The 27,543-nt window shown below is 43.6% G+C and overlaps 1 protein-coding gene across 1 annotated transcript in view; it reads right to left on the bottom strand.

The window, feature by feature from the left end:
- Positions 1 to 27,543, bottom strand: part of ARHGEF11 (Rho guanine nucleotide exchange factor 11) — a 147,819-nt gene that overhangs the window by 89,967 nt on the left and 30,309 nt on the right. Inside the window, exon 4 of the mRNA XM_089907299.1 lies at positions 22,262 to 22,740. Within this exon, the coding sequence (XP_089763425.1) occupies positions 22,262 to 22,740 (479 nt within the window). The remainder of the gene's footprint in view (positions 1 to 22,261; positions 22,741 to 27,543) is intronic.

The following is a 27,543-nucleotide window of genomic DNA, read 5'->3' as shown; positions in this document are numbered from 1 at the left end:
CTAGAACAACTAGATATCCATAAGCCAAAAGAGATAATAACCTCAATTCTTATCTCATACCCTATACAAAAAATAACTAAAAATAAAGCACAGATCTAACGTAACAGCCAGAATCATAAAACTTCGAGGAGAAGATCTTACTTTGAATTTGGCAAAGATTTACTTAATCAATACAAAGAGTATAAACTATAAAAGAAAAAATTGATATAGTGGCTTTCATCAAAATTAAGAGCTTTTGATCTTCAAAGACACTGTATTTTGATGCATGCAAATGTGAAACAAGTTTTAAAAGATATTGTTACAAAAACGAAAAAGCATGTCACTGGGAGAGAATAGTTGCAAAAATATATCTGACAAAGAAATTGTATCTAGAATACACGAAGAACTCTTACAATTTAATAACTGAGTTAATACTGAGCAATTATGCCCACTTAAAAAATGGACAAAAGACCTGAACAAACACTTCACCAAAGAGGACATAAGCATGGCAAACAGGCACATAAAAAATGTTCAGCGTCATTAGTCATGAGGGATATGCAAATTAAAACCACAGTAAGATATATTACTACATACATACTAATATGGTTTAAATTAAAAAGACTGACCATACCAAGTGTTGGCCAAGATGTAGAACAACTGGAACTTTCATACATTGTCTAGTGGGAATGTAAAATTGTAAAACCATTTTGGAAAATAATTTAGCGATTTCTTATGATGCTAAGCATATACTTACCATATAACCCAGCCAATCCTCTCCTAGGGTTTACACAAGAAGAAGGAAAACATGTGTCCGCACAAAGCCTTGTACATAAACGTTCATAGCAGTTTTATTTGTGGTGGCCCAAATGTCCATCAACAGGAGACTGGATACACAGATTATCCATAAAATGAAATAAAACTCAGCAATAAAAAAATACACTACTGATACATACAACAACATGGATTAACCTCAAATAATTGTGCTGAGTGAAAGAAGTCAGGCAAGAAAAAAGGACATAGAGTATAATTCCATTTATATAAAGTTACAGAAGATGTGAACTAATCTACAGTGATAGAAAAGAAATCCCTAAGGATAGTTTCCTGGGGATGGGAAAGAAGAGAAGAGAGAGAACGAGATTACAAAGGGGCATAAGGAAACTTTTGGGAGTGATGGGTATGTTTCTTGTCTTAATTGTGGGGATAGTGCCACAGATGTACACAATGTCAAAATGCATCAAATTATATACTGTAAATGTATACATTGATTGTAGATCAAATATACCAGAATAGAACTATTAAAAGGAAAAAAAAACGCATTAAGGGAAAAAAAAATTCTGAGTCCACACTGGAAACTAAACATTGCCCTTTTCAATTACAGAGATGCAGGCAGTCTCTATTAACTGGTAACACAAGTGTGTCCCAAGACATTCTGTTCATTATTCCAGGTCACAGTGCTGCTAGACCATAAAATGAGGCAATGGCTTCTGGATTTAAAACAGGAGAAAATCGCAATATGTACATACACACTTGCATTCTATCTCTTTACACACACAAATGATTAATCAATTGATGCACAGGCAAGTCCTACTAAACACCCACATTAATGGAGAGGCAGCACAAGTATTCAGCAAAAGCGTATAATACAAAAAGCATTTTCATTTGCCTTTGTAATTGAACACGTGGTCTTGTTTTTCAGAAGATATATCTAGGGATGTTGGGCTTTGACTAACGTTAAAATAAATTCTTTTCCCCCCCTATTTTTTACTAGAGCAGGAGCTAAGGAGTTCAGAGGTGGCAAGGATAAATTACAACGCTGACATGGATAAAGCAACTGAATTAAAAGCATTCACACATATCCACCAATGTTATATACTTACAGGGAAATGTCTGCCCACGTGCTCCCCACTCACTCTGATGAGCTCTCCAGAAGAGCTTTTCTGGGTCTCTAAATGCTTGTACCTCAAGGTGAAATGTGTTATAGCCTGCTTATGCACACATCAGAAAAGGTGGCAAAAGCCAAAGATTTAATGCTGAGATTCTGTCAGTAAATTCTCAGCAATTACAATCTCTGATGAGCCAGTTGCTACTTAGGAAGGAGGGAGAGAGACAGGTGTGATGGGGTACACAATTCAGGTAGAAGAGAGCTGTTCAAGAGGATTTTAGGCCAGCAGAATAAGCTGTTCTTAGATGCTTTCAGGTGGGCACTACAGAGATGCATCCTTCCAGTCCTAAAGTCTTTATTTAGTATTTATTTGGGCACAGCAAATGCTGAGCACTAAAAAAGAGAGAAGAATCACAGATACGTCCTTCCTCTGCAATGCTTCTTATTCAAAAAGGAGACAATGACAAGGACACATTTAAAATCAAATTAATAACCATCAAGGATATAAATTTCATTATCATTCAAAATGCACCTAATATTAAGTCTTAATTGTGTGGCCATGTAATGGGAGTTTTCAATCTAAGCAATAATGATAGGATTTCAAAAAGGGAAAACAGCCCAAATAAATGAAAACAACTGTTGGTTATCTATGCTAAAAAGAGGGGCAAAGTAAAGCAGTGGTAAGAAAACTTGACTAAATTCAAGTCTTACTTTCCTATTCTAGTCCTGACACTATGCAGTCACAGGAAAACTGCTTAATTCATGCTTCAGTTTTTCATGGGAACCCTAATCCCATAGTGCTAGTCTAAAGATTAAATAAGACTATATGCACAAAAATTATCATCAAAATGCTAGCATACTGAATCCAGCAACATGTAAAAAGGATTATATACCATGACCAAGTGGGATTTACCCCAGGAATGCAAGGTTGGTTTAGCATATGACATTTCTCTAAAGAAGATATACAATGACCAAGAAGCACATGAAAAGATGCTCAACATCATTAGTCATTAAGAAAATGCAAATCAAAACAATGAGATACTACTTTACACCCACTATAATAAAAAAGACAAATAATGACAAGTGTTGGAGAGGATGTGGAGAATTAGAAGCCCTCACAGACTGCTGGTGGCAATGTAAAGTGGTGTAGCCACCTTTGCAGAACAGTTTGGCAGTTTCTCAAAATGCTAAACACAGGGCTATCCTATGATCCAGTCATCCTCCTATGACGTATATACCCAAGAGAACTGTAAACAGGGACTCAAACATATACCTGTACACCAATGCTAACAACAGTATTATTCATAAATAACCAAAATGTGAGGCTTCCCTGGTGGCACAGTGGTTAAGAATCTGCCTGCCAACGCAGGGGACACGGTTCGAGCCCTGGTCCGGGAAGATCCCACATGGCACGGAGCAACTAAGCCCGTGTGCCACAACTACTGAGCCTGCGCTCTACAGCCCGCGAGCCACAACTACGGAAGCCCGTGCTCTGCAACGAGAGAAGCCACTGCAGTGAGAAGTCCGCGCACCACAATGAAGAGTAACGCTCGCTCACTGCAACTAGAGAAAGCCTACATGCAGCAACGAAGACCCAACACAGCCAAATAAGTAAATAGATAAACAAAAGATGGTATATATACACAATGGAATACAGTATTATTCAGCCATAAAAAGGAATAAAACTCTGACACATACTACAACATAGATGAAACCTGAAAATACGCTAAGTGAAATAAACCAGACACAAAAGAACAAATATTGTATGATTCCATTTACATGACATGTCCAGAATAGGCAAATCTATAGAGACAGAAAGTAGATTAGTGGTTGCCCGAGGGTGTGGGGAGAGGGGAATGGAAAGTGACTGCTAATGGGTATAAGGTTTCTTTTTGGGGGTGATGAAAATGTCTGGTATTAGATAATGGTGATGGTTGCACACCTTGAGTGTGAATTTTATGGCATGTGGATTATATTTCAATAAAGCTGTTACAAAAAAAAGAATATATGTGAGAACACTCAAACTGTAAAACTGCAAAGTAATGCACAAACACAAGGGATTATTATGATGCAAATAAATGGCTGTGGATTGTGAAGTCATGAAGGTTAGATGAAGTAGCAATTAAATCAGCCAATTCACTCATCCTCAAAAATCTTGTCTGCAGGTATGGGAGGTGCCCAGCCTGCTATGTATTTTACATCTAATGTATTTATCTCTTGACTTTAGGGTACATTTATAAACAATTCGCTTTTCACCTCTGACCAATAAAGATATATTAAAGCTAAGATGTATGGGGGAAGGGAACAAAATCCCATAGAAACCCACCCTATTCCTAAATTTAAGACGTTTGTAGGGGTAAGGGAGAGGGGAGAATGGGGAATGACTGCTAATGAGTAAGGGGTTTCCCTTTGGGGAGATGAAATGTTTTGGAACTAGATAGAGGTGATGGTTGCACAACGCTGTGAATGTACTTAATGTCACTGACCTGTATATTTTAGATGGTTAATTTTATATCATGTGAATTTTACCTCAATTTTAAAAATAAAAGCACAGTCTGTTGGTTACGGGGGAAAAAAAGATGTTTGTATCTGTGCCACAGTAAAAACAGTAGCGATTTTTAACTCAGTAATTATGCCCATCATCTCCTGCCTAGATTACTGCAAGAGCTCAATAGTCCTTCCTGCTTTTCTCTTGAACCCCTAGTCTATTCGTAATACCAGAGAAAATCTTTTAAAAGGTGCATCAGATACGTCACTTCTATGGCATCTTGAGTGACTATTCCTTTATTATTCATTTCGTATTTTTTGAACACATATCTCAGGTTAAATGTCTGCCTGTAAGTATTAAATCCCCATAACCTCTAGCACAATGCTCACATACCAACCTGGGATCAATACACATTTCTTGTTGAAGTCAATTAATTGCCAAATAAGACTCGAAGGTAAAATCAGGAAGCAGAGGAGATTCCTTATCTCTCTACCAAGCTGCCAGTAAGCTCCCTGGCTGTGAGCTGTGAGGCCTTTATTCCACCCTTGCTGCTTAAGGGCGCTTAGATCTTTTGCAGGTGTCTTCCCAACTAGCCTTTAGGTTCCCTAAAGTCAGGGACCACTAGTCTCCATTAGCTTCCCCAAGGCATCTAGAAGAGGGGTAAGCACATAATACAGGGCAGGAGTAGATGCTGATGGAGACGATGGCAGCCAGAATGAGATGGGGGATAAATCTGGTACAGAGGGAAGAAGAACCTCAGATTCCAGTGGGATTCATGCTGCCCGCTTGTTATCTCATCCTTCCCTCCTCACCACCCCTTCTCCATGCCCTCCTGAAGCTGTGGGCTCCTAGCCCTCTGAGTCAGTAATCCTGCCTCAGCCAATTTATTTTCTAATCTTGTAGCTTTCATATAAAAGGCTCTCCATGAGATTGACGGTGACAGACAGGACGGCCACACAGATGAGCAGGCTCCCCTGTTAATAAACACCAGGGAGGGAAGGCACCCCATTCAGGGGAAAGACGGAGGAGCTAAGTTGTATCAGAAGGGAGGCAATTCCAAAAGCTGGAAAGAGCTATCGAAACAGTGTGTCCTGGGGGAACCCACCTCCAAGGAGGGAGAGGAAGAAACAGAAACTAAGCCAGATGAAGAGAGATGCCTCCCTCATGCCCTAGGCTCTTCCTCACAAGTATATAGTGAGGTTAGAGTACAACAATAGATGGAAAGTGCTTTGAGGAATAAAAGCACTGTATAAATGGTTGGTACTGCAAGGATTATTATATTAAGTGGTTCTTTTCCTTCGTCTGGTTTGTGTCCTAGTTCTTCCAACAGTACCCTAATAAAACTCCCCAAGCATTGGATCACCAAGACAGGAAATGAAATGAAGCAGACTCTCAGTCAAGAGCCCCTGATGACACAAGTATCAATTCGGAGGCACTGGCAGATCACCAGCAGGGTCAGATGCAAAGAAAGCATCAGTTTTGCATCTGACTTTACTCTCCCTCAACTGAAGACAAGAGAACTTTAACCACTTTGGGAGGTATTCTTTTCTATCTTCTCTAGCTACCTTCCCATCCTTTTGCCCATTCCATGCTTCCTAGCCTATAAGCACTATTTCTCAGACCCTCCTGCTAGAAAACACACGAAAACACACACACACACACACACACACACACACACACACACACACTTTCCCCAATTGGGAGGATCCTTTTCCAAAGTAACCGAGCTCACAGGGCTCCCAAGGAACTCAACCTCTGGTGTAAAGAATAAAAGCGGCAGAGGCGAGACCATGGGAGGAAAACACAGCTCAGAGTCCCAGATCACTGTATGGCTGTTACAGAGAAGGTAGGGCTAGAATGGTAGATTTTGTCTGCGTTTACCTCCTTCAGCAAAGACTAGGAGGTGGAAAGCGATTTCTGAGATCAGTCCTGTGGGGCTCCCCGGAGCTCTGGGTGATTAAGAGTGTTAAACAGGGCCCAAACCAGACACCCTCCTCAACCAAGGAGAGGAAGCCCAGGATTTAGAGCCAGGGACCTAGGTTCACTACAGTTGTGATTTCAAGTCTCAACTCCCGTGAGCCTCCGTGTTCTCGTATATAAAGGAGAAAAATAACTGTAATAAGTATATATCAGAAAGAATGACTGTTAAAGCACTTTCCAAAAAATAGTAAAGTGCTGGACAAACCCCAGTTGTTATTCCGGATCTTCCCCTATCCACCCTTCTATATACTTATACGGTTGGATGTAGTGTCATATGAGAGAACAAAAGGGTGTAGGACTTGGGTTTCCCTACAGTGCCAGATGGATTAGAGTTAGCACTTAGTAAGTCTGAAAAGTTGCAAGAACTTTTAACCAAGAGAGAACCAGTCAACACTTGAACACCAGCCGATTAAAGTTATTGGAAAAACCCCAGTTGGAGAATTTAGGGCACTAGCTGGCACCACTTAAAGGGCACAGAGCTCAGTTGTAAGTACTACAGGAGTATTACAGGTGACAGAAAAGATAAGCAGATACGACATAAAAATCAACAGGGATTTATGTGGCGAGAGATACAGGAAAAAGGAGAAACCTGAATCAAGCAGTTAATCAGGTAAGACTTCACTAGGAAGTAAGTTTGGAAGTGGTATTTGAAGCACAGGAGGGACAAAAATTAACCATAAAGAAATTAAGTGACTGTGGCAAACTGAATTTTCCAAAAGTAACCACAACAGTATTTCCCATTCTTCATGCCACTCCCCATCAGGAGGTGGCGTCCATATCCCTTCCCTAATCCTGGCCAGGCCTTTGTGACTCCCTCCACTAATAAGAGTAGGGCAAAACTGACACTATGTGATCTCTGACGCTAGCTCATAAAGGGTGATGCAGCCTCTGCAAATATCACGGGATGCCTGCTCTGGGAGCCTTCAGTCACCCTGTAAGAAGTCTGGCTACCCTCACCCTACCATGTGGAAAGAGAATCTACAGAGATTCCAGAGAGAGGAAAAGAAAGAGACAGAGACAGACAGACAGACAGACAGACAGACAGACAGAGAGACAGAGAGACACAGAGAGAGTCGAGGAGCTCCAGCTGTTTCAGCTCCCAGCTGCCTTGAGTCTTCCCAACACAGGGGCCACAGTGAAGAAGGCTTTGAAGCCCAGGCCAGGTTGGCCCCTATATAACTGCACCTGTTTGAGAGATCCCAATTGGGAACAACTGCTTAGCTCAACCCAGTCAACCCCCAGAATTCTGAGCCAAATAATTAGTATTATGTTAAGCCAATGTTTGGGGTGGTTTGTTATGCAGCAATGGATATTTTGAACAATACTGATCTGTGCAAAGCCTCCATGACCAGGATAGCTAAGTCACACCTAAGGGACGGGGACCTGGCTCATCCAACTAGAGACTATAAGATAGGAGGTAGTAATGAGTTAATAATAATAGCTAGCATATACTGAACTCTTAACTATGTCAGGTATTTTGCTAAGCACCTTACACGCATTACTTTTACTTAATTTTTGCAAGAACCCTATGAGAGAAATAGACTTTTTCTCATTTTCCAAAAGGAAAAACTGAGGCTGAGAGGGACGGAGTAACAGGAAACCCAGGTCTATCTGACACAAAAGTCATATTCCTAACAACTAGTCTGTACTGCAACATGGTGAGTAGAACCTTAAAGGAGTGACCGAAGTTCCACAGATTAACATGAGAGTTGGATGGATCTCAGAGATCAAATCCAACTTTCCTATTTTACGATTGATGTAACTGAGAGGCCTAGCGAGGTTAAGTGACTTAGCTGAAAACTGTATCCATTACTCAACAATAAAAAGACAAGTAAACAGGGACTTCCCTGGTGGTCCAGTGATTAAGAATCCACCTTCCAATGCAGGGGACACGGGTTCGATCCCTGGTTGGGGAACTAAGATCCCACATGCCACGGGGCAACTAAGCTGGTGCGCTCTAGAGCCCTCATGCTGCAACTAGAGAAGCCCGAGGGCTGCAGTGAAAGATCCTGCATGCAGCAACGAAGATCCCGTATGCCACAACTAAGACCCGATGCAGCCAAATAAATAAATAAGTAAATGAATAAATAAATATTAAAAAAGACAAATAAACAAAAAATGGATAAAGGATTTGAATAGACATTTCTCTAAAGAAGACATGCAAATTGCCAATAAGCACATGAAAAGATGCTCAACGTCATTAAGAAAATGCAAATCAAAATCACAATGAGGTACCACTTCATACCCACTAGGATGGCTATAACCAAAAAGACAGACAAAAAAACAAGTATTGGTGAAGATGTGGGAAAACTGGATTCTCACAGTTTGTTGGTGGGAATGTAAAATGGTGCAGCCACTTTGGAAAACAGTTTGGTAGTTCCTTAAAATGCTAAACACAGACATAGCATATGATCCGGCAACTCCCACCCTAGGTATATACCCAAGAGAAATGAAGAGATACATCCACACAAAAACTTGTACACAAATGTTCATAGCAGCATTATGCATCATAGCCGAACAGCGGAAACAACCCAAATGCCCGTCAACTGATGAATGCATAAACAGAAGGTAGTATATCCATACAATGGAATATTATTTGGCCACAAAAAGGAATAAAGTACTGATATGTGCTGCAACACGGATGAACTTGGGAAAATATCATGCTAAGTGAAAGAAGCCAGGCACAAAAGGCCACATATTATATGATTCCATGTATAGGAAATGTCCAGAACAGACAAATCTATAGAGACAGAAAGTAGATTCATGGTTGCCTGGGGCTAGTTGGGTGGTGTGGAGAGTGGCTGCTAACGGATACGAGGTCCTCTGGGGTGACGAAAATTGTCTGGAACTAGATAATAGGGACGGTTGCACAACTCTGTGAATATACTAAAACCCACTGAACTGTACACTCTAAAGTGGTGAAGTTTATAGTATGCGAATTATATATCATAAAGCTGTTAATTAAAAACTTGTATTCTGGGTCCTCCCTGGTGGTCCAGTGGTTACGACTCCGTGCTTCCACTGCAGGGGGTGTGGGTTCCATCCTGGTCAGGGAACTAAGGTCCTGCATGCTGTGCACTGTGGCCAAATAAATAAATAAATATTGTATTCATTCATTTAGTAAAACTTTACTGAGCATCCATTCACTACACAGTCCAGGCACTGCAGGGTACACACAGATAAGGCCCCTGGGTAGTTTAAAGGTGCCACACTGCTTAGTGGAAGAATGCTCAGTCACTTCTGAGACTTTATTCTTCGCAAAGTCACTGAACCTACCCGGCCCCAGAGTGCCACTCTTTCCCCATCATTAACCAACCAGGAGGCAGAGAGGGAGGGAAGTTTCCTTCCTCTTGGATAGTGAATGCAAACCTCAGGTCCTATGGGGAGGCCATGGACAAGGAAAGCTTATCGGGAAGAGATTAAATACTCAAGCGACTTGATTCCCGATTTACCAATCTCTTTCCCTGGAGGACACCCTTCACCTGTGTCAAGCAAACCTGATGTCTGGCTCCCTCAAAGATTTACACATTTTTACCAGTGAACCTGGCCAGGGGGACAGGAAAATGGAAAGAGCACTAGGCTAGGGCTCCGTAAACACAGCTTTTTTTTTTTTTTTAATCCCAATCCCATTGTTTACTAGTTTACAGACTTAGGCAAATCATTAAAGCCTCCCTGAGCTTGTTTCCCCACCTCTAGTATGGGAATGCAAATACTTGCCTGGACTACCTCAATAAGATAACAGACCAAAAACACTTTGCAAACTACATATCATACCGCAGAAATACAAAGAAGCGCCATCATTATGGCACTCTTATCTCGGCCTTATAAACCTTCCATCTTTGTCTCCCTGTCAATTGTGTCCTCCCCTACTTTAAAAACTGACTTCTTCTCTTGGGTCTAATCTTTCCTTTAATCCTGTCACACATCTCCCCTCCTGCCTGTCCCACAGCAGACTCTGATGTATGCTAACCTCTGACTTAAGACAACCTAGTTCTACCTGGAAAAAAATGAACTCAAAGGCCTATTGATGGGGACTAAGGGGCTCCATTTTTTTCTCCTCTTCTTTCTGACCAAACTTCATAAAAGAATTGACCAGACTATCACCCTTTCCTCACTGCCTCTTCCCTCTTAAACTCACTGCAAACTGGCTCCTCCCCACGTCCCCCCAAGGCCATGAAAATCTTCCTAGTTACTAAATCCAGACACTTCTCTATCCTTTCCATCCTCTGCCTCTTGGGAGCACTTGACACTGCTGGCCACTCCCTCCCTTCATTTCTGAGATTCCACACTGCCCTGGCTCCTGTTTTCCTGCCACTCCCCACCAGTCTCTTGTGTGGGATCCTCTTTCTTTGCCTCACCTTTGAATGCAGTGTCCCTCAGGGCTCTGTCCAAGGCCCTCTTCTCACTCTACACCCTGTCCCTGGACAGCCTCACACTTCCACCACTCGGTCCAGATGTTGATGACCCACATCCCAGCACGCCCTCCTGACCTTCAGGACTGTATAACCAGCTGCCAACCTACCGAACAGCTTCCCTGGGATCTCCCACAGGCACTTCAAACTCATGATGTCCAAAAGGGACTCCTTCCCTCAATCACACTCTTCCTCCTCAGTTCCCCTTTTCATTGAATAGTACCACCCGCCAGCCCAAGCCAAGGAAAAGGCTGTCAGCCTTGCCCCCCACCCCTCCACGCCCTCCCCACCCCATAACCAACTACTTAGTCTTCTAATCCTTCATTTTTCTCCATCTCCACTGTCACTTCCCTAGTAGAGGCCACCCTCACCTCCTGCCCAGATTACCACAATGGGCTCCTAATTTGTCCTCCCTCTCTATTCTTTTGTTCTTTCAATTTAAATGTCCACACTGCAGTCGGGTGATCTTGTTTTTCTAAAAGCCTGTCTTACCATGTTACTCCCTACTTGTCTTGCAATGGTGCTTCACTGCTCTCAGGATAAAGTCCAAAACTCCTAATAGGGAGGATTACATGATTCCCAGGCTCTAGCTCCTGTACGCTCCTGTTTCATTTAATTAATTGTTCCAAGGTCTCGCTATAGACCATAGCTACTTTCAGCTCCCGCGACACCATGTCCTTCCTTTTCTTCTGTCTTCAGTACATGCTGTTCCCCCTGCCTGGACTTTCCTTCGCTCAAGCCTGGCTCTCATTTTCTGGCCTCAATTAAAGGTCACTTCCTCCAGGAAAGTTTCTTTATTGTCCCTCCCATTTGCTTCAACTGATATCACAGAAGAGTTCAGGGTGGTATCATACAACTCCTGCTTGCCCGCCGTCTCCCCACACAAAACCACAGGCTCCGGCTTCCCTGGTGGCGCAGTGGCTGAGAATCCGCCTGCCGATGCAGGGGACACGGGTTCGTGCCCCGGTCTGGGAAGATCCCACATGCCGCGGCGTGGCTGGGCCCATGAGCCATGGCCCCTGGGCCTGCGTGTCCGGAGCCTGTGCTCCGCAACGGGAGAGGCCACAACAGTGAGAGGCCCGTGTACTGCTAAATAAAAACAACAACAACAAAAAAAACAAACAAAAAAAAAACACCACAGGCTCCCAGAGGGCAGGGTAAGCAACTTATTCATGTTGAATCCTAGTGGCTTGAGGGGCACCAGCCAGTGAAGACTTGTTAAATGGACCAATCCCCTTATTTGAGGGATAGCATGAGTATTCCTAAACCTCAGACCCTATTCCTGTGAACCCACTGAAGCCCAAGTGGTTTTCTGCCCCCATCCCTAGGGCTCGGAGAAAAGGGTCTGCGGTTTTAGTCTCATACAAGGTCCCATTCACAAAGCTATTTACTACACTCTCTCCAGCCACCTCCCCCCAGAACAACAGTGGCCTTTCTCTGCAGCAGCAGTCTCTTGGAAGGAAGCTTCTGAGGGCTGTGCTCTGGGAAATGAATGGGGCCAGCCTGGGGCAGGCAGGACAATGGCAGGGCGGGCCCTGTGCCCCATCAGACCCCTGCAGGGAACAGCAGCCCGGAAACCAGGCCGCCAATGGGGAAATCCCCCCGAGAGCTGGGAGAAGCTGAAGGCAAGCAACCGCAACAAGGCTGCTCTGTCCCTAGAAGAAATACCAAGTGCCCAAGACCTAGCACCCAGTAAGAACAAGGGGAATTCTTGGTCTCCCTTCCTAGCAGCAATGTTTAGAGTTGCTTTCTTGAAATCCCTTGGGTAGGCATGGAGGGAACTGGAAATGTCAAGAATGAACTACAGTTCAAGTCAGGTAACTGAGGGAGGAGTATACCTCGTATAGAGAGAACTCTACTGAGCACGAGAAGACAATCTAGAAAAATGAAGAGACATCGCTTTTGAACCCTGAGAAACAGGATAAGACACAATAACCAACATAAAACATGCAAAGAATGGAAGAGCACCAACATTTATTTATAATAGTCGACCACGTGCTAGGGATTCTGCTAGATCTTTTATATAAAGTATTTTATACCAACATACGAAAGAGAATGAGTCCAATTGCTATATGTATGTGCAAAAGGAATGTTGAATAATATAAATATACTATAGAGTTTGATGATATTAACCAGAAAAGGTCACCCTGAAGGAATTAAGACTAGCCGGAGTTGGGGAGAGAAAGAGAACACTCATATAAAGATGTGGAAAGAGTGATGTGGGCCTGGGAAACAGGCTAGCCTACCTGAAGCGGGATGGTAGGGGACAGTAATAAGACCTACAATTAGTGAGATGTGGGCTGAACTGAAGCAAGAAGGCATGGATCCCAAGCTGGGGAGTTCGAGCTGGAAAGGAAAGACACTGTGCAAAGAAGGTTTCCAGTGAAAAAGGATCGACTTAGGACGAGATCTTCCGCATCTTATTTTTAACTAGTACCGTCCTGTGTTTGTTCAATATGTTCCCAGAGCCATGCCTGTCAGTCCTCAGTTTAGAATCAGCACAGGTCTCAGCACCCAAGCACAGGTCTTCTCGCAGCTGAGGAGAGTCCAGGCCAATCTGGGGTCCTTGCCAAACCAAATGCCTCAACAACGCTCACCAAATGTTTGGCACTATAGAATTCACAAAATGCTTTTACACAAATCGTCCTGATCACACAGCTAGTTAGCGGAAAAGCTGGGACTCACACAAAGCTCTTCTCACTTCAAGTCCTGTTACTCTCTATAATCATGCTACTAGGATGGTTTCTGCAGAGATATCCCTTGAGCCCTGGAGTTTGGTCTGCAGCGGGGGAGTGGGGTATGCTTAATTAATCAGGATATCAAATATATGCTAATCTCCTCAAATCATGACCCCATTTCCTAAGGGAGCTCTCAGAACTCACTGCCTCTCTCCCTCTCTTTAGAAGACTGCACTGAAGACCTCTAAATCTATTTGGTAGAAACAGCCTAACCTAAGGGCCTCAGCAAGATAAGTATCATTCGATATGCTATGTTCAGTGAATTGCTGGGTACCAATGGGAGGCAGAATGACTTTTAATGATGGTCTTAATCTCTCTAGCAATAGCCAGTCTCCAAAACTTGGGAACCAAATCTGATTCAGACTTAACATACATACCCTGTTGGTTTTCCTTCCAAAATGTCTTTCAAATCCTACCCTTCTTTGTTCTCACATTATCTTTTGTTCTCTTCCCACCTACATAATAATATTAGAATTCTTTCCTTAAACATTCCTTTTATCACCATATATTACACAAACCTTGCTGGTTCCCTTTTTCCTACCACATCCGGTCTGAATACCTTTATCCCCCCCACGCTCCCACCATACTCACCTTGACAACCTAATTTCTCTGCTCTACAAAGACCAATACTCTTACCATCCTGAGACTATCCAATGCTTGGTTCTGCCCCAGAACCTTTGCTTATGTTGTTCCCCTGGTCTGAAACAGCTTCCTCTCTTTCTTCAACCTAAATAATTTCTAACAACCCCTCCCCTGGCTTTTCTCACTAGCACCAACTTTCGACTTGTCTCTAAATGTACCTTTTTGGTCTACATCAAGATTCAGTAATGATGTACTACCTTTTTATTGTTTTGTGTTGCTTCATTAATTACATTTCCCAACAAGAATGTAAGCTCCACATTCTTGCAAATTATCTATCAGAACACTAAGAACTGAGCTGTGCATGGAGCTATTTGATAAATATCTACCGTCCAACCGACTGATTGCAAGCGCCACAGATCATAGGTCATCATCTGGAAGGTTGTGAGATTGGCCCCGTTCCCTCTGTGATTTGATGCCAGTCCACGACTGGTGACTATAGATCCCATTGCACCATTTTATGGTAGCTTTAAACACTGGAGGACAAAGTGCTGGAAATCAGGCCTCTGAAGTCACTTCACCCTAACTTTTCAAAGCCCCCTTCTCACACATTCACGTCTTAGTTTGCTATTCTTTAGAATGAGGAGAATCCTGAAGAAGTCAATGAGGACGACAGAGGGATACCAGTGACTTTAGGGCCTATGTTGAAATCAGAAGTAAAAGACAGGAAGATGGACTTAAATTGTAGCAAAGGAGGAAATTCCCTGGTGGTCCAGTGGTTAGGACTCGGCGCTTTCACTGGGCTGGATTCAATCCCTGGTCGTGGTTGGGGAACTAAGATCCTGCAAGCCACACAGTGGAGCCAAAAAAAAAAAAAAAAAATTGTAGCAAAGGAAAAATTGGGATTCAAAAGAATTTACAACTATTCAACTCATGGAACCACAAGAGATCACTGAAAATGGGAGCCCCTCAACCTTCTGGACCAGCTCAGGAGATGCCCTATTTGGAGTCAAGAGGAAAGGGAAGAGGAGGATCCCCTAAGACTTAAGACTTCTGTGATTTTCCCCTCAAATCTGTCCAACTGTTTTAGGACCATAAATCTGGGTGTTCTTCCAGGCCTTGAAAATGTCTTCCAAATCCTACTCCAATTTTATTGGGGGCCACAGGTTTCCCCGTCTCTCCCCACACTTCCACTTCCACATCACTGTGCTTCTTCCACTTTCCCCTCCCATTTCATCAGACAGCTCTGTTCCCTGGTTTTTTCAAACTTTCGTTTTCACTGGTTTTCAGGAAGGCAGATAGGATTCCTGAAAAAAAAGTCCTGGCTCACTGAAAGAAAGGGCACAGGCATTATGTTTTCAGAGGCTCAAAGAACATAACAGCTAGAAGGAATCAAATCTGAGAAGTCGGCTACCCTAATTCACTCATCTATTTACTTGGATGCTGGGGGTCTTCCATCAGGACTCCAAACCTCTTTTCATAGGGGATCTAACACAACTTTTCATAAAGTAATGATTACTTTTTTCTTTTGAGACCACAATCTGCAACTTCTGTAGTCCTGCTTCCCTCCATGGGGCAAAGGAGTGACCCTGGATGCCACTAGCAGGTCTATGCTTGGGTCTTTTCCCAATACGGTGATTGAGGAAAGAAGAATGCACAGTCCATGGGGAAAAGGGTTTCCAAACCACATGACAAATCTTGAAATTAAGTTTTAAAAATAATAAACCAATAAAATGGATTTTTAACGGCAGTGCCACTATGAAGATGTGAAGCAAATTCAGTCAGTATAGATTAAAACCATTCCTCTTACGTTTTATGGAACTTCAGCATTCAGCCCTTTCACATACATCAGATTCCCAGATCTTTAAAGCAGTATCACTGCTATCCAAAAGACACTATCCAAAAGTTTCCAAACTCTATTCCACGAAGGTTGCAAGCTTCCAGAACTCTTTTGTCTTTATACCAATTTGGGAATTAGCCATGTGACCTTCACAGAATCTTTCTTATTTCTGATGAACTCATTGTCATTTAACTTGTCACATTTGTCTACCCTCCTAAACAGAACAAAAGGGACTCTGACTATTTAAAAAAAAAAAAAAAGCTAAATCAATTTGTTCATCAAAGGGTGCTCTTTCAGAAATGTTTTTGAGTATGTGAAGGTAAGCTCAGCCTTTTCCTGCTCATAATGGTGATTAATCACCAAATGTTTCATCTGCAAATCCACTGCCATCTCTCATCTCACGCCTGGAGAGCACAAGGGTACATTCTGGAGAAGACTCAGCATTTCAGGGGACTTACTCTTTGTAGTTCTGGATCCCTGTCACTGTTCTGGGAGGCCAACCTCGAAACTAGGCAGAAACTCAGCTGAATGTCTGGGGGTTTCTTGTTCCCAGGTCTCAGTAAGAACCTGAAGTGCAAAGAGGGAGCCTGAGGTGGGACGAACCTCCCCCCACCTCCTTCTCAGACAAGCCCAGTCTCCTCAGCCTAGGCTACCAGCTTTTCTTCTCTACAAACGTCCCCTTAGCTTGAAGGCTCTTTCCTCCTTCCTCTGCCTTTTTCTCCCTCCTCCTCCATACACTTCATGAAAGATTTTGCCTCTTCTAAAAAAAAAAAAAAAAAAGGCTACAGGCTAGGGAAAAGTTACATTCAGATCCCTGATAAGGAACAGTTGCTGGCTCTGCGTTTATTCTGAATTAGGCAAGTCATATGCTTCTAAAACAAGGAACAGCCAGAGATCATAAAACAAATCCTTTCTATCCCCATCTAAGGAAGCCAAGGTAGCTCAAGCCTCTCCCATTCATCAAAATTCCTGGGAAGGAGATTCAATAACCTTCCCCTTCTCATATTCTAGTATCATCACCCAACCCTGACCACTAGAAAAGTATGCCTTCTTTCTAACCTCATGCACTTCTGCAACAAAAATGCCTGTTCGCTCTGGTTAAATTCTTCAAAACAATGGAAAGATCTTTCAGTCACTCTTAATTTGTTTTGGGCCAGTTCAGAAAGTAGTGCATGATGTTAAATCAAATCCATGAGTTTACCATCTAAATGTTATAGAGTTTTGGTTTAGAAAGCAATTTGAAATATATTATCTAATTTGATTTTAATGTTGTTTTTTTAAAAAAATATTTTATTTATTTATTTGGCTGCATCAGGTCTTAGTTGCGGCACTCGGGATCTTTTGTTGTGGCGTGCGGGCTTCTCTCTCTAGTTGTGGCACATGAGCTCCAGAGCGCACAGCCTCAGTAGTTGCGATGCTCGGGCTCTCTAGTTGTGGCACGCTGGCTTCAGAGCATGTGGGCTCAGTAGCTGTGGCACACAGGCTTAGTTGCCCCTCGGCATGTGGGATCTTAGTTCCCCCACCAAGGATCAAACCTGTGTCCCCTGCATTAGAAAGCAGATTCTTAACCACTGGACCACCAGGGAAGTCCCTATCTAATTTGATTTGCTCCTTTCAATAGCACCGTTGAGAAAGACACGATAAGTGTTACAATCCTCAAATGGCAAGCTATGTGAAAATGTTTGTGAACCGGAAAGCATTTCATATAAATGAGCTATTGCCTTACATATGAGGAAACCAAAGGAGGCATGTGATTTGCCTAAGATCACACAGTTAAGGGGAATGCCAGGGCTCAAACCAAGAACTCTCAGCTTAAATCTAGTACTTCTCCATTTGCTTTGGTCCTCACATAAGCTAACTATCTCTGAACAGAGAAAAGCTGTTTTATGGATGCAAACTCCTAACCCATCTGGCCATCTCAACAACATTTGCCATGGAGAATTAGGCAAATGGATATAGATGGCTTAGCAAAACTCATTACCATTCCTATAAAAATAATTCAGTATTATTACCTCTGCTTGCAATATCAAACACACATTAACAGGCAATAAATTGTCCATGGACAAAAACTGAAAAGGACATGAACAGCTACAACTTAGCCCATCTTTCGCTAACAAATGATTAACACGGTAAGATCAAGATGAGCTGCAAATACTTCATGTTTCTTTGGACCCAGAAGTCACTTCCCAAGAGAGGATTAAAGACTCTGCTGGATAAATATTCCACAGCCTGGGGCTTCCCTGGTGGTGCAGTGGTTGAGAGTCCGTCTGCCGAAGCAGGGGACACGGGTTCGTGCCCCGGTCCGCGAGCGTCCCACATGCCGCGGAGCCGCTGAGCCTGTACGCCCCAGAGCCTGTGCTCCGCAACGGGAGAGGCCCACGTACCGCAAAAAAAAAAAAAAAAAAATATTCCACAGCCTTCTATTCTTCGAGCCACAATCTCTCTCCATAGACATGGTCCTCCATGCTTGTGTCCTAGAAAACACGCATCACCTAGGAAGCCTTCTCTAATTGGCCTTACTTTGACTACACTTGAAATTAACACATGAATGTTGAAAAATCTGAAACGGATGAATTTATACAGGCTGACATGTTCACTCAATCCAATATTCGTTTGTCAAATATTTAGTGAGCACTCACCCCATGCAAGGCACTAAGCCAGGCGTGCAGGCTATAACTGAGCAAACAAAACACAGTTCCTACCTTTACAGAGCTTATAGTCCAGTGTTGCTTTTATGTGGTCTTCAGGAGTCTTAAACCTTTCCTAGTTCCTCAAGTAGATTGCACGATCTTTGTAAGCAAGAACTGCATACTTAAATTTTTTGAAACACTGAGCACAGCACCTTACACTACGCTCTCTAAACAGCAAATTGATAAACTAAAAGAGAATCCCTGACTCTATAATCTGAAATCCCTCCACTCAATCTCTCCAGTATGGTGTAAAATTGTGTAAAACTGTAAATTACTTAAAATCCACAGGGTCTTGAATCTGAGATGTCAAAATAGCCCATAGAATGAACCTACTGCTAAAGGGGTACGATCCAATACAACTGGAGATACCGTGAAGGGGACCCAAGTCCCAGAACTGATCCTTTAATGGGGAAGAGAATTGGGGTAGTGGCAGAGGTGAGGAACACTCTCACCCTGCGAAGCTCCATTATCCCAAGTGCAAGGGGGTTCTGAAAAGCATCTTACCCTACTGCCAGAAAGAATAAAACGGGGCCCCCGCCCCTATTCCACAGGACCAGTATACAAACCTACTTAGACAGGGTGGGGCAAGAGAAAGAGCCTCGGGTTCAGAACCAGAAGACCTGCGACTGAGTCCAGATTCTGCCAATAGTCAGGGAAGATGGCACTGGGCTAGCCAGGTATCCCCTGTGAGCCTCAATCACCCCTTCTGTAAAATGAGAATAATAACCTCTGATTCGTCTGCCTCACGGAAATATTGGGAGGCTCAAATGAGATACATTCCTATGAAAGCACTCAGAAAAACCATGCTATACAAATCCTGAGAGACTGTGAGGGTATGCAAACTCCCAGAGGAGCATCTTACACTATAGCCCAGGAACCTTCATTGCCTTTTTCTTGTACCCCCAACACCTGGGATTCCATCTGCTCACATCTCTGAATTCAGAGAAACAGTTCACCCCCAAATCTCAAAAAGGCAAGTGCGCTAATTCCCAAATTCCAAGAGGATGAAAAGAGAAGGGCAGCCATGTAACCATTTCAACTTCTTGCCTTGACACACGCTTCAGTTCTCCCTTTACAAGAGTCAAACTAGAGAGAAGCCAACAAAAAGGGGAAGGGATGGAGGTTCAAGCAGCCACATATACTATCTGTCCTTTGTGGCTATCTGCCTTCTCTCCACTGCCAAGTCAGGTCCCCATCTGGGGACTGCTGAACTAATCTAAACGGGACTCTGAGGCAATACAGAGATTAGTGTTTGGGAGAGAGAGAGATTGTATCATTTTAGGCCACATTCCACAGCCCAAAAGAAATTATTATCAGCATGGATTATCAAAGGTTAACTGGACAGGGAGAAAACAATTGTTCCCTTGCAAATATTCTTCCCTATCTCTCCAATATTTTTTTTTTCCAGGCCCAGTCCTTCCATTTGCTTGTTCAGTCCTCCAACCAACCATCCATCCAGCACCCACAAAACTACCCTAAAGACTCTCAAGGAGAAAAGGTTGAGCAGGAGAGGAAGGGAAAAGGCAGACACCTTACAAAGTTGTAAACTGTAGTGTTACCAGTGATGGGGCGACTGGGCAGACTCTTGGGGGAGGTGGGTGGGGGAGGGCATCCTGTGCTCCGACTCTAAGGGCCAGTGCCTCTGCCCATTAGGCCTAAGAGCCTAAAGCAACTCCTTCGGGCTCCAGGCAGAGGGAAGGCCCATTTTGCAGAGTCAAGCTTATTAAAAACGGCTTGGAAGATTTAACCTAGCGCATCAGCTGTTTGGCAGATTTCAATTAAACCCCAAGCTTGGAGAGGAAGAAATTCTAGGGCTGACCTATGCATTTTAGGGGCCATTATCAACCACCGGTAAAAATCCAGACCTGTATGGGTGCAAAGGCTGTTTCTGTCCCATCATTCAGGCCAAGAACATCCTCCTCATTCTAGAAATGGGATCCACCCCATCACCAAGCCCCACCATTCCACAACAACCAGCCGGTGGAGGCCCACGCCCCTGCCAGGGCCCTTCCCCCAGCAGCTCCGACACCTAAAGCCGGTCCCAATCACCCTTGGGGTCTCACGTGACCAGGCCTGTGCCCGCCTCCCACCCTTAGGCTGGCAAGTTAGGGACTCAAATTCAGCCTCTGGCCTGGCAAAAGTCAAAGGCGGCTGGAAAGCATTTCCCCCTCTTTCCCCACTTCTGGCGTCACTGCCTACTGTTTATACTTAAAAAACACTGAATCAGGAGATATGTTTTGAACATGGACACACACAGAGGGAACATAAACACACATGCCCAGAGAGTCCCCAGAGACCCCACCAATTCCCACAGCCCAACAGAGACCCTTCTTTTGAAACGCTTTATCAAAATGCAACTTTCCCTCCCAGTCCTTCCTTAAGTAAGTGTTGAAAAACCACATTATTAGCAAACTTACCTGTCTATACTCTGGGGTAACCTTACACTCATGATTTCTCAGTGTCTCCACAGTTCCAGAATCCTGTAGTTTTGATGTCTTGATCAGGACTGAATCGCTTGCAATTTTTAAGAAAGGTGAGAGGATGGCCTCCCAACTTGAAGACAGAATCCTTTTTCTTCCAGCTCTCAGGACCCTGGTAACTGAAGCTCCATTCTACTTCTACCAGTTAACATGGTCTCCTTTCTTAGCCCCCTTTTCCCCTCCCCCCCCTTAAAAAAAAACAACAGAAAAAACCCGAAAGAAGAAGAGAAAAAACTATGACCTTCTTAGAAACCAAAAACCCAACCACAAATCTCTTCAAGGTTAGCGCTATGGGCTTAAAAAAAAAAAAAAATCACAGAAAGAATGTGCCTTCAAAATATCAATCTTAACTGCAAAATACAGATAAAAACCATCCTTTTAATCTAGTTTTCCTAGCTGTCCTTCTGTTGGCAAGACAGCCTCAAGCTCCAAAGGGGGAAAAAATAATGCTCTGGTCTCCAATGCTTAAAACGACAACAAATATACTGAGGGACCAAAAAAAAAAAAAAAAAAATCCAAATTGACACCTGGAAAAAATCTTCCAGCTGATTTGCACAGTAAAAAAATAAATAAAACCATACACTAGTATGTACACAACAGAACTCCTTCCTAGTCCAGTGCAACCCTGGGAACCAAAATTATGAATTTCCTTTAAAAAAAGCTTTTATATGAAAGGTTTTGAAATTCTTAAATGAGCCAATCGCACCAAAAAAAAAAAAAAAATCAAAGAACACCTGAAATGCAATGCTTTTTACCTTTAAAATGGTAGCAATACCACAAACCAGAGAAAAATCTCTGAAAATATTCTCCTTTTCTTTTTCCTTTAAACTTGCAGGTTTCTCCACCTACCCCAGCCTGACTCCCAGCCTAGGTTCGGCCTTTTTCTGAAAGACAATTTCCTGAGTTAGTTCTGTTTTGCTCCTCCACATCCAGGATCCGAAATTTTCTCTTGCCTCAGCCTCCATGAAACGGAGATTTCGCTTCTTCCCGTTCCCCCTGTTCTCCCTCTCGCCTGGCCAGAAAAACTGCTCCCTTATTATTAATAGTTTGGATTATTATTGTGGATTTGAGTTCGAGGTGGGATATTCCTCCACACCAGCCTCCTGGACAATCCGATCGCCTGGCTTCTCTCGCTCGGCCTCTCTTTTTCCTCCCTTTCCGCCCCTCGCCTAATCCCGCAGGCAGAAGCCCACCGTGCCTGGCGCAGGACCGCCGGCGGCCTCCGGCTCCCGGCCCCGCTCGCCCGCTCGCCCCACGCCCGACCGCCGCGCTCCGGTCTCGACGGCGGCGGGACTCCGGGCTCGGGCGCAGGCAGGGAAGGCGGCGGCGGCGGCGGCAGGCCGGCACGGGCAGGCGTCCGGCTCCCGGCGTCGCGGCCGCGCTCGCCTCCTTCCGGGCCCCTTCCCCCCCGGCTCGCCGCTCGCTCGGGCGCAGGCCCGGCCGGCCGCCCCCTCCCCGCGCTGCCCTCCCTCCTCCTTCCCCGCGAGCCTTTCTCCTTCCCTCGCTCCGGCGGGGGCGGGGCCGCAGGCTCCTCCTCCCAGCGCTGCCCGCCGGCCTTTCCCCTCACGCCGCGGCTAGGGGCGGGGGCGGGAAGCCGACCGCCCTTCCCTTCCCTGAGTGTTGAGGCCGCGGCTCCCGCCCCCCGGCACCTCGCTAGGTCTCCGTGTGCGCTCTACCCCGACGCGACCCCTCGCCGCCGGTTCTCGGCGGGTCCCCTCCGCGGCCCCACAGTCGCTGGCCCTGCCCCTCGGTGCGGCCTAGCCGATCCCGAGCTTAGCCGGATCCCTGGCTTTTCCCGGCCTGGCTCGCCGGCGACCCCGGCCCGGACCCCGCGAGTCACACGGCGCCGCCTCCGCCGCCGTCACCACCCCGGCCGCCTTCTCGCTGCTTTCCCTTAGGTGCTTTTCCCCCTTTTACTGCCCTGAGCTCAAGACCTGACCTTTGTTTCTTCCCCCTCTTCCCACCCTGCTGCGGTGCCCGGCGCTCCTAGGCCCCCTCCCCACGTGGACTGGTTTTTGCGTTCACCATCGTTAACGCCTGCTCTCCCACCGCCTCTGCTCACACTACCTCCACCTCTTTTCTCATCTTATTTTTCAAAAATTTGTCGCGGCCCCCTGCCTGGGTGCCAGGAGCTCTTTTAACCTTTTCCTCCCGTTTCGGTGGTCCTCCTCACTTCTAACACCCACCGACACTGCGGGAAGAGACCCTTCTGCTCTTCCCGCTCCGGTTGTTTGGGCATCTTAATATCAGGCTGGGTAAAGTGTTTTTGAACTCGATGGAAAATCCTTTCAAGGACAGTTCTATTTTCATAACCCCCTCTCAAAGATTCACGGTTTCTAAATCTTTCCAAGTAGCATGACATTAGTCAGAAGGTCCCAAGCGTTATGGTTAAAAATAATTAAGACAAAAAGGAAATTTTTTCATTAGGACTGGGGAGTGAACTTTGTCTTCTTGCCTGGGTAAATGCTATTGTAAAATACCCTGCGGAGGTGGTGTGTTTGCATATGTTCTCTCCCTTCCACACCACCTTGATTGTTCTGGGGGAAAATACACGTATATGTGTATTTACCCACACACATCCATAAGCAGTAAAGAGGGATCTGAGTGACCCCAGCAGTGTTAGAAGTGATGAATTTGCAAACAGCAAGAGGAAAAAGAAACTAACAAGCATCCGCTGAGGACCCAGAATGAACTAGAACCTTCCTCTGAATTATCCCAGGTACAAGTTGGTAAATAAAAGAACTTCACTTCATCTCCACCAACCCCTAGGCCAGAATCCCCAAAGACAGGTGGTCTGCCCGGAATCTGAGGCACCACAGTTCAAATTTCTACTGACTTTGTTGCTTATTCCCTTCCTATACTACCTGCAAAAATGATGTTCCCAAATGTGGACACTTGTTCTATGGTGATAGACCAGTGGTCACCAAACATTTTTCTTATCATGCTTTCTTAATCTATGTAATATTTTTAAACAATTATTTACATGTATTTTATTACATATGTTATAAATCTTGCTCTAGAGTAGAAATATTAAAAGATCAAAATAAAGGTGAAGTGCATTTTAAAATCGTACTTTTTAGTGGAAGTTAATGGCTGTCATGACTGGAAAAGATGCTTGTCAAAGAGGTAGAGTCAAGCAGAAGGAGTGCATTCTTGATTGCATTTATTAAATTATGATAACTCATCTTCCTATCCCATTCACCACGAGGCAAAGGCTTTTAATTGAAATTCAACTAGTAAATTTACAGCTTAAGTCAATCAGTCCTCTTGAGTGACTGGAAGGTTTTACATTTTATATTTTTAACAAATGGGTCCGAACCCCCTTGGAAGTATCGTTTAGATTTTTTAAACAGATTTAAAATTTTTGTTTCTTAGTTTTCAAGTGTGCAGACAAAAGTTTTACAGGTGAAATACACTGTTTTTGGTGATTAAAAAAATAACAGGGACTTCCCTGGCAGTCCAGTGGTTAAGACTCCCAGCTTCCAATGCAGGGGGTGCGGGTTTGATCCCTGGTCAGGGAACTAGGATCCTGCAAGCCATGCAGTGCCACCCAAAAATAAATTTTAAAGTAACAGTTTTGGAACCATTTCAGCCAGGCATTTTCCAAATGCTTTCTCAATAAGCATGAGTTTCTTTAGAAAAGCAGTAACTTTCCCACTAATTAATAGACTGTCATCTTCACCTTGGAGGGACAGATTAAGTGGATTTTTGTTGTTTTTTGTTTTTGAAAATAAGTGCTAGATAGTATACTCTTGCCAGCCATTTTTGATAAAACTTTGTAAAATAAAAATGTGTATCCCTGCTTTGTTCTATATCTCTTTTTAGGCCTCTCCCAGGAGATAACCAATGAATCTCAGCAGAACAAGAATTTTCATGGTCATTTTCCCTGTCTTTACTAAAAATTGTAAAGTTTGTAGCAATTAAGAGGCTTATTTTCATCCAGTGGATGGCATACATTATAAACTGAATGTCTGAACTGTGTGTGGCATTACTGCGGGTTCCTGGAAACATCTCACATACTGCACGTGACAGATGACCTCTGAAGTAGTGACCCGGTGAGAGTGCTAGGTCAGGCCTCACACCGTATATTAAAGATAAATAATAATAAAAATATAAAGCTTAAATAGTTATTTTTACTATTGTTAAATACTATTGTGAATGCACTTAAATATTTTCCTCTTGCAGAGCAGTGTATCTCTTTGTATACTCCACTTTGAAGACTGTGGGGATGGGGGGGGGGTGGCCTTAGCAGGATAGAACTCCCTGAAGTTAGCTGGTCATTTAAGTGAACTGCAGTCTCAGTTCAGGGAAAAAAATATATTGTACCCAAGACAGACTAGGTTGTAGGAATCTGGAAGCAGCTGTTGGTTAATGAAAAGAGCACTAGACTACGAATCCAAAGAACAGAGATTGTTTGGGGCTGTATTCCTTTCTAGCTTTGTGACCTGCTGTTTGCAGGTTGTAAGGATTAAGTAAGGTCAAGCATGGGCTCTGTAAACTACAGATTGTTGGGCAGGAAAATCAGGATAAACGTTAAGAAGTGATATCTTGAATCGACAGAGTCCTTTTACCTTTTTTCCAAGAGCTCTATTAATAAATGAACCCTCTCTGCCCAACATCCTGTGGGATAGGTAGGGCATTCATTGTTATGTTCATTAGTTGTTAGGTAAATTTATTTACACTTAAGGAAACTATGGCACAGAGAAGTTTTAGGTAATTTGCATGAAATCCCATTAGTTTGATACATTTAGGCTTGAGTTCATACCTCCTCATTTTTAGGTGAGAGAAGCAAAGGAAAAAACTTGTGTGTGTGTGTGTGTGTGTGTGTGTGTGTGTGTGTTGAGAGGGAGTCTAGAAACTAATTGCATAGCTGAGGGAGAGCTGTGATGGAGAAACTTGAATGGTTCCCAGTGTGAGTTCTAGAGAAGCAACTTTTTCATGCAGAGACAGCCTCAGCCCAAACCAGGAGTAAAGTCTAGAAAGACGGACTCCAGGTTTCAGTCATTCTGCTTCTGGGATGCTGTTAGGAGACAGGCCTAGCAAATAGAATCACCAATGGAGGGACAGTGCTACTGTTTATTGAAGACCTTTATCCCTCTTCAACCTTTATCAGTTGGAAAAATGATGCGGAGAGGCTTGCTTAATTAAGATATTGTTTAGTCCTAAGGGTGAGAAAATGTTATGGTTTATGTTTTAGCTGATTTAGATTTCTCTAGAATACTTCTGGGTAGCCAGAATAACCAATATTAAACCTCTATTACAGATATCATTTCATTGTCACTCAGAACATTCTGATCATTCAACCTGTTGAGTTCCCAATAAAATTTTAATATGAAGAAATATCAAATAATAATACCCAAAACATACATAGTGCTTACTATGTAAATACTGTTCTAAACAAACTATGAGTATTAACCACTAGATCGTCTCAGCAACCTTTTGAGGTGGTTATTATCCTCATTTTCAGATGGGAAACAGAGGCTCAGAGAGCTAAAGTAGCTTGCTCAGGGTCACAGAGCTGGGGACACAGGCAGTTTGGCCCCAGAGTCTATGCTTAACTGTCAACTGTACTGGCTGTATGTTACAGGCACTGGTGAAAAAAAAAACAAACCCCAAAAACCAAAACCAAACCAAAACAAAGAACAACGCACAGACAAAAGCTTATCAGAAAGAAGAGGTGCAGGGCTTATTGAGGAGAAACTGGGGAGGGTGGATCTGGTAGTAGAGGTCAGCGGTTTAACTCCTCAGCTCTCCAGAGAGTCATTTTTCCCATGATGCAGTGAACAGCAAATTTTATCTTAGTGCTCTCACGTCTTTGTCTCCCTTCTCAGTGTCCCTTGAGATATCACCCCCAGAAATTTGCTCCCTCATCACTTTTGAGGATCTCAAGGCATTCAGTGGAGAAGGGACTTCTCACCTTAATTCCCACTGAGGGGAGGTCTGCGTTGTCTATGGTGTCACCTCTCAGGTGTGCACTCCAGCCTCCGAAGCGTGGTAACTTCCTGTCTGTTGTTACCTTAGAAACCAGCTCTCTCCCATCAACACCCCTAGTAGCTGAGACGAATTGAATAACAGGGAAGGTGCCAAGGTAAGTTGTAAAGGGAAATGTGTGAAAGAAAACCAGTTTTAGATTGAAGGTTAATATTTCGGAAGTTGGGTGTGTTATGTGTGTTATTTTTTTCCTCCCAATAGGAAAAAGTACCCAGGATCAAATGCGAGATACAAAAAAGGTGAGCTACCAAGGGGAAGATTAAAAAAACAAAAAGCAAAAAACAAAACCTGCCCAAAGCCTGCTTTAAAAACTGAAAAATGTCCTTTAAAAATTTTGACATACGATAAATTACACATATTTAAAATGTACAATTTGATAAGTTTTGACACACATGAAACAACCACCACAAATCAAGATAATGAACATATTTATTATCTCAAAGCTTAGTCTTGCTCCTTTCTAATTCTTCCCTCCCACTGCTTC

Source organism: Delphinapterus leucas, chromosome 1 (assembly GCF_059928025.1).
Source record: "Delphinapterus leucas isolate spDelLeu-1000000601 "Yukka" chromosome 1, BTC_Dleu_Yukka2, whole genome shotgun sequence".
Classification (NCBI taxonomy): Eukaryota; Metazoa; Chordata; class Mammalia; order Artiodactyla; family Monodontidae; genus Delphinapterus; species Delphinapterus leucas.
Note: the sequence above shows the minus strand (reverse complement) of the source record. Positions and strands in the feature narration are given on the sequence as shown.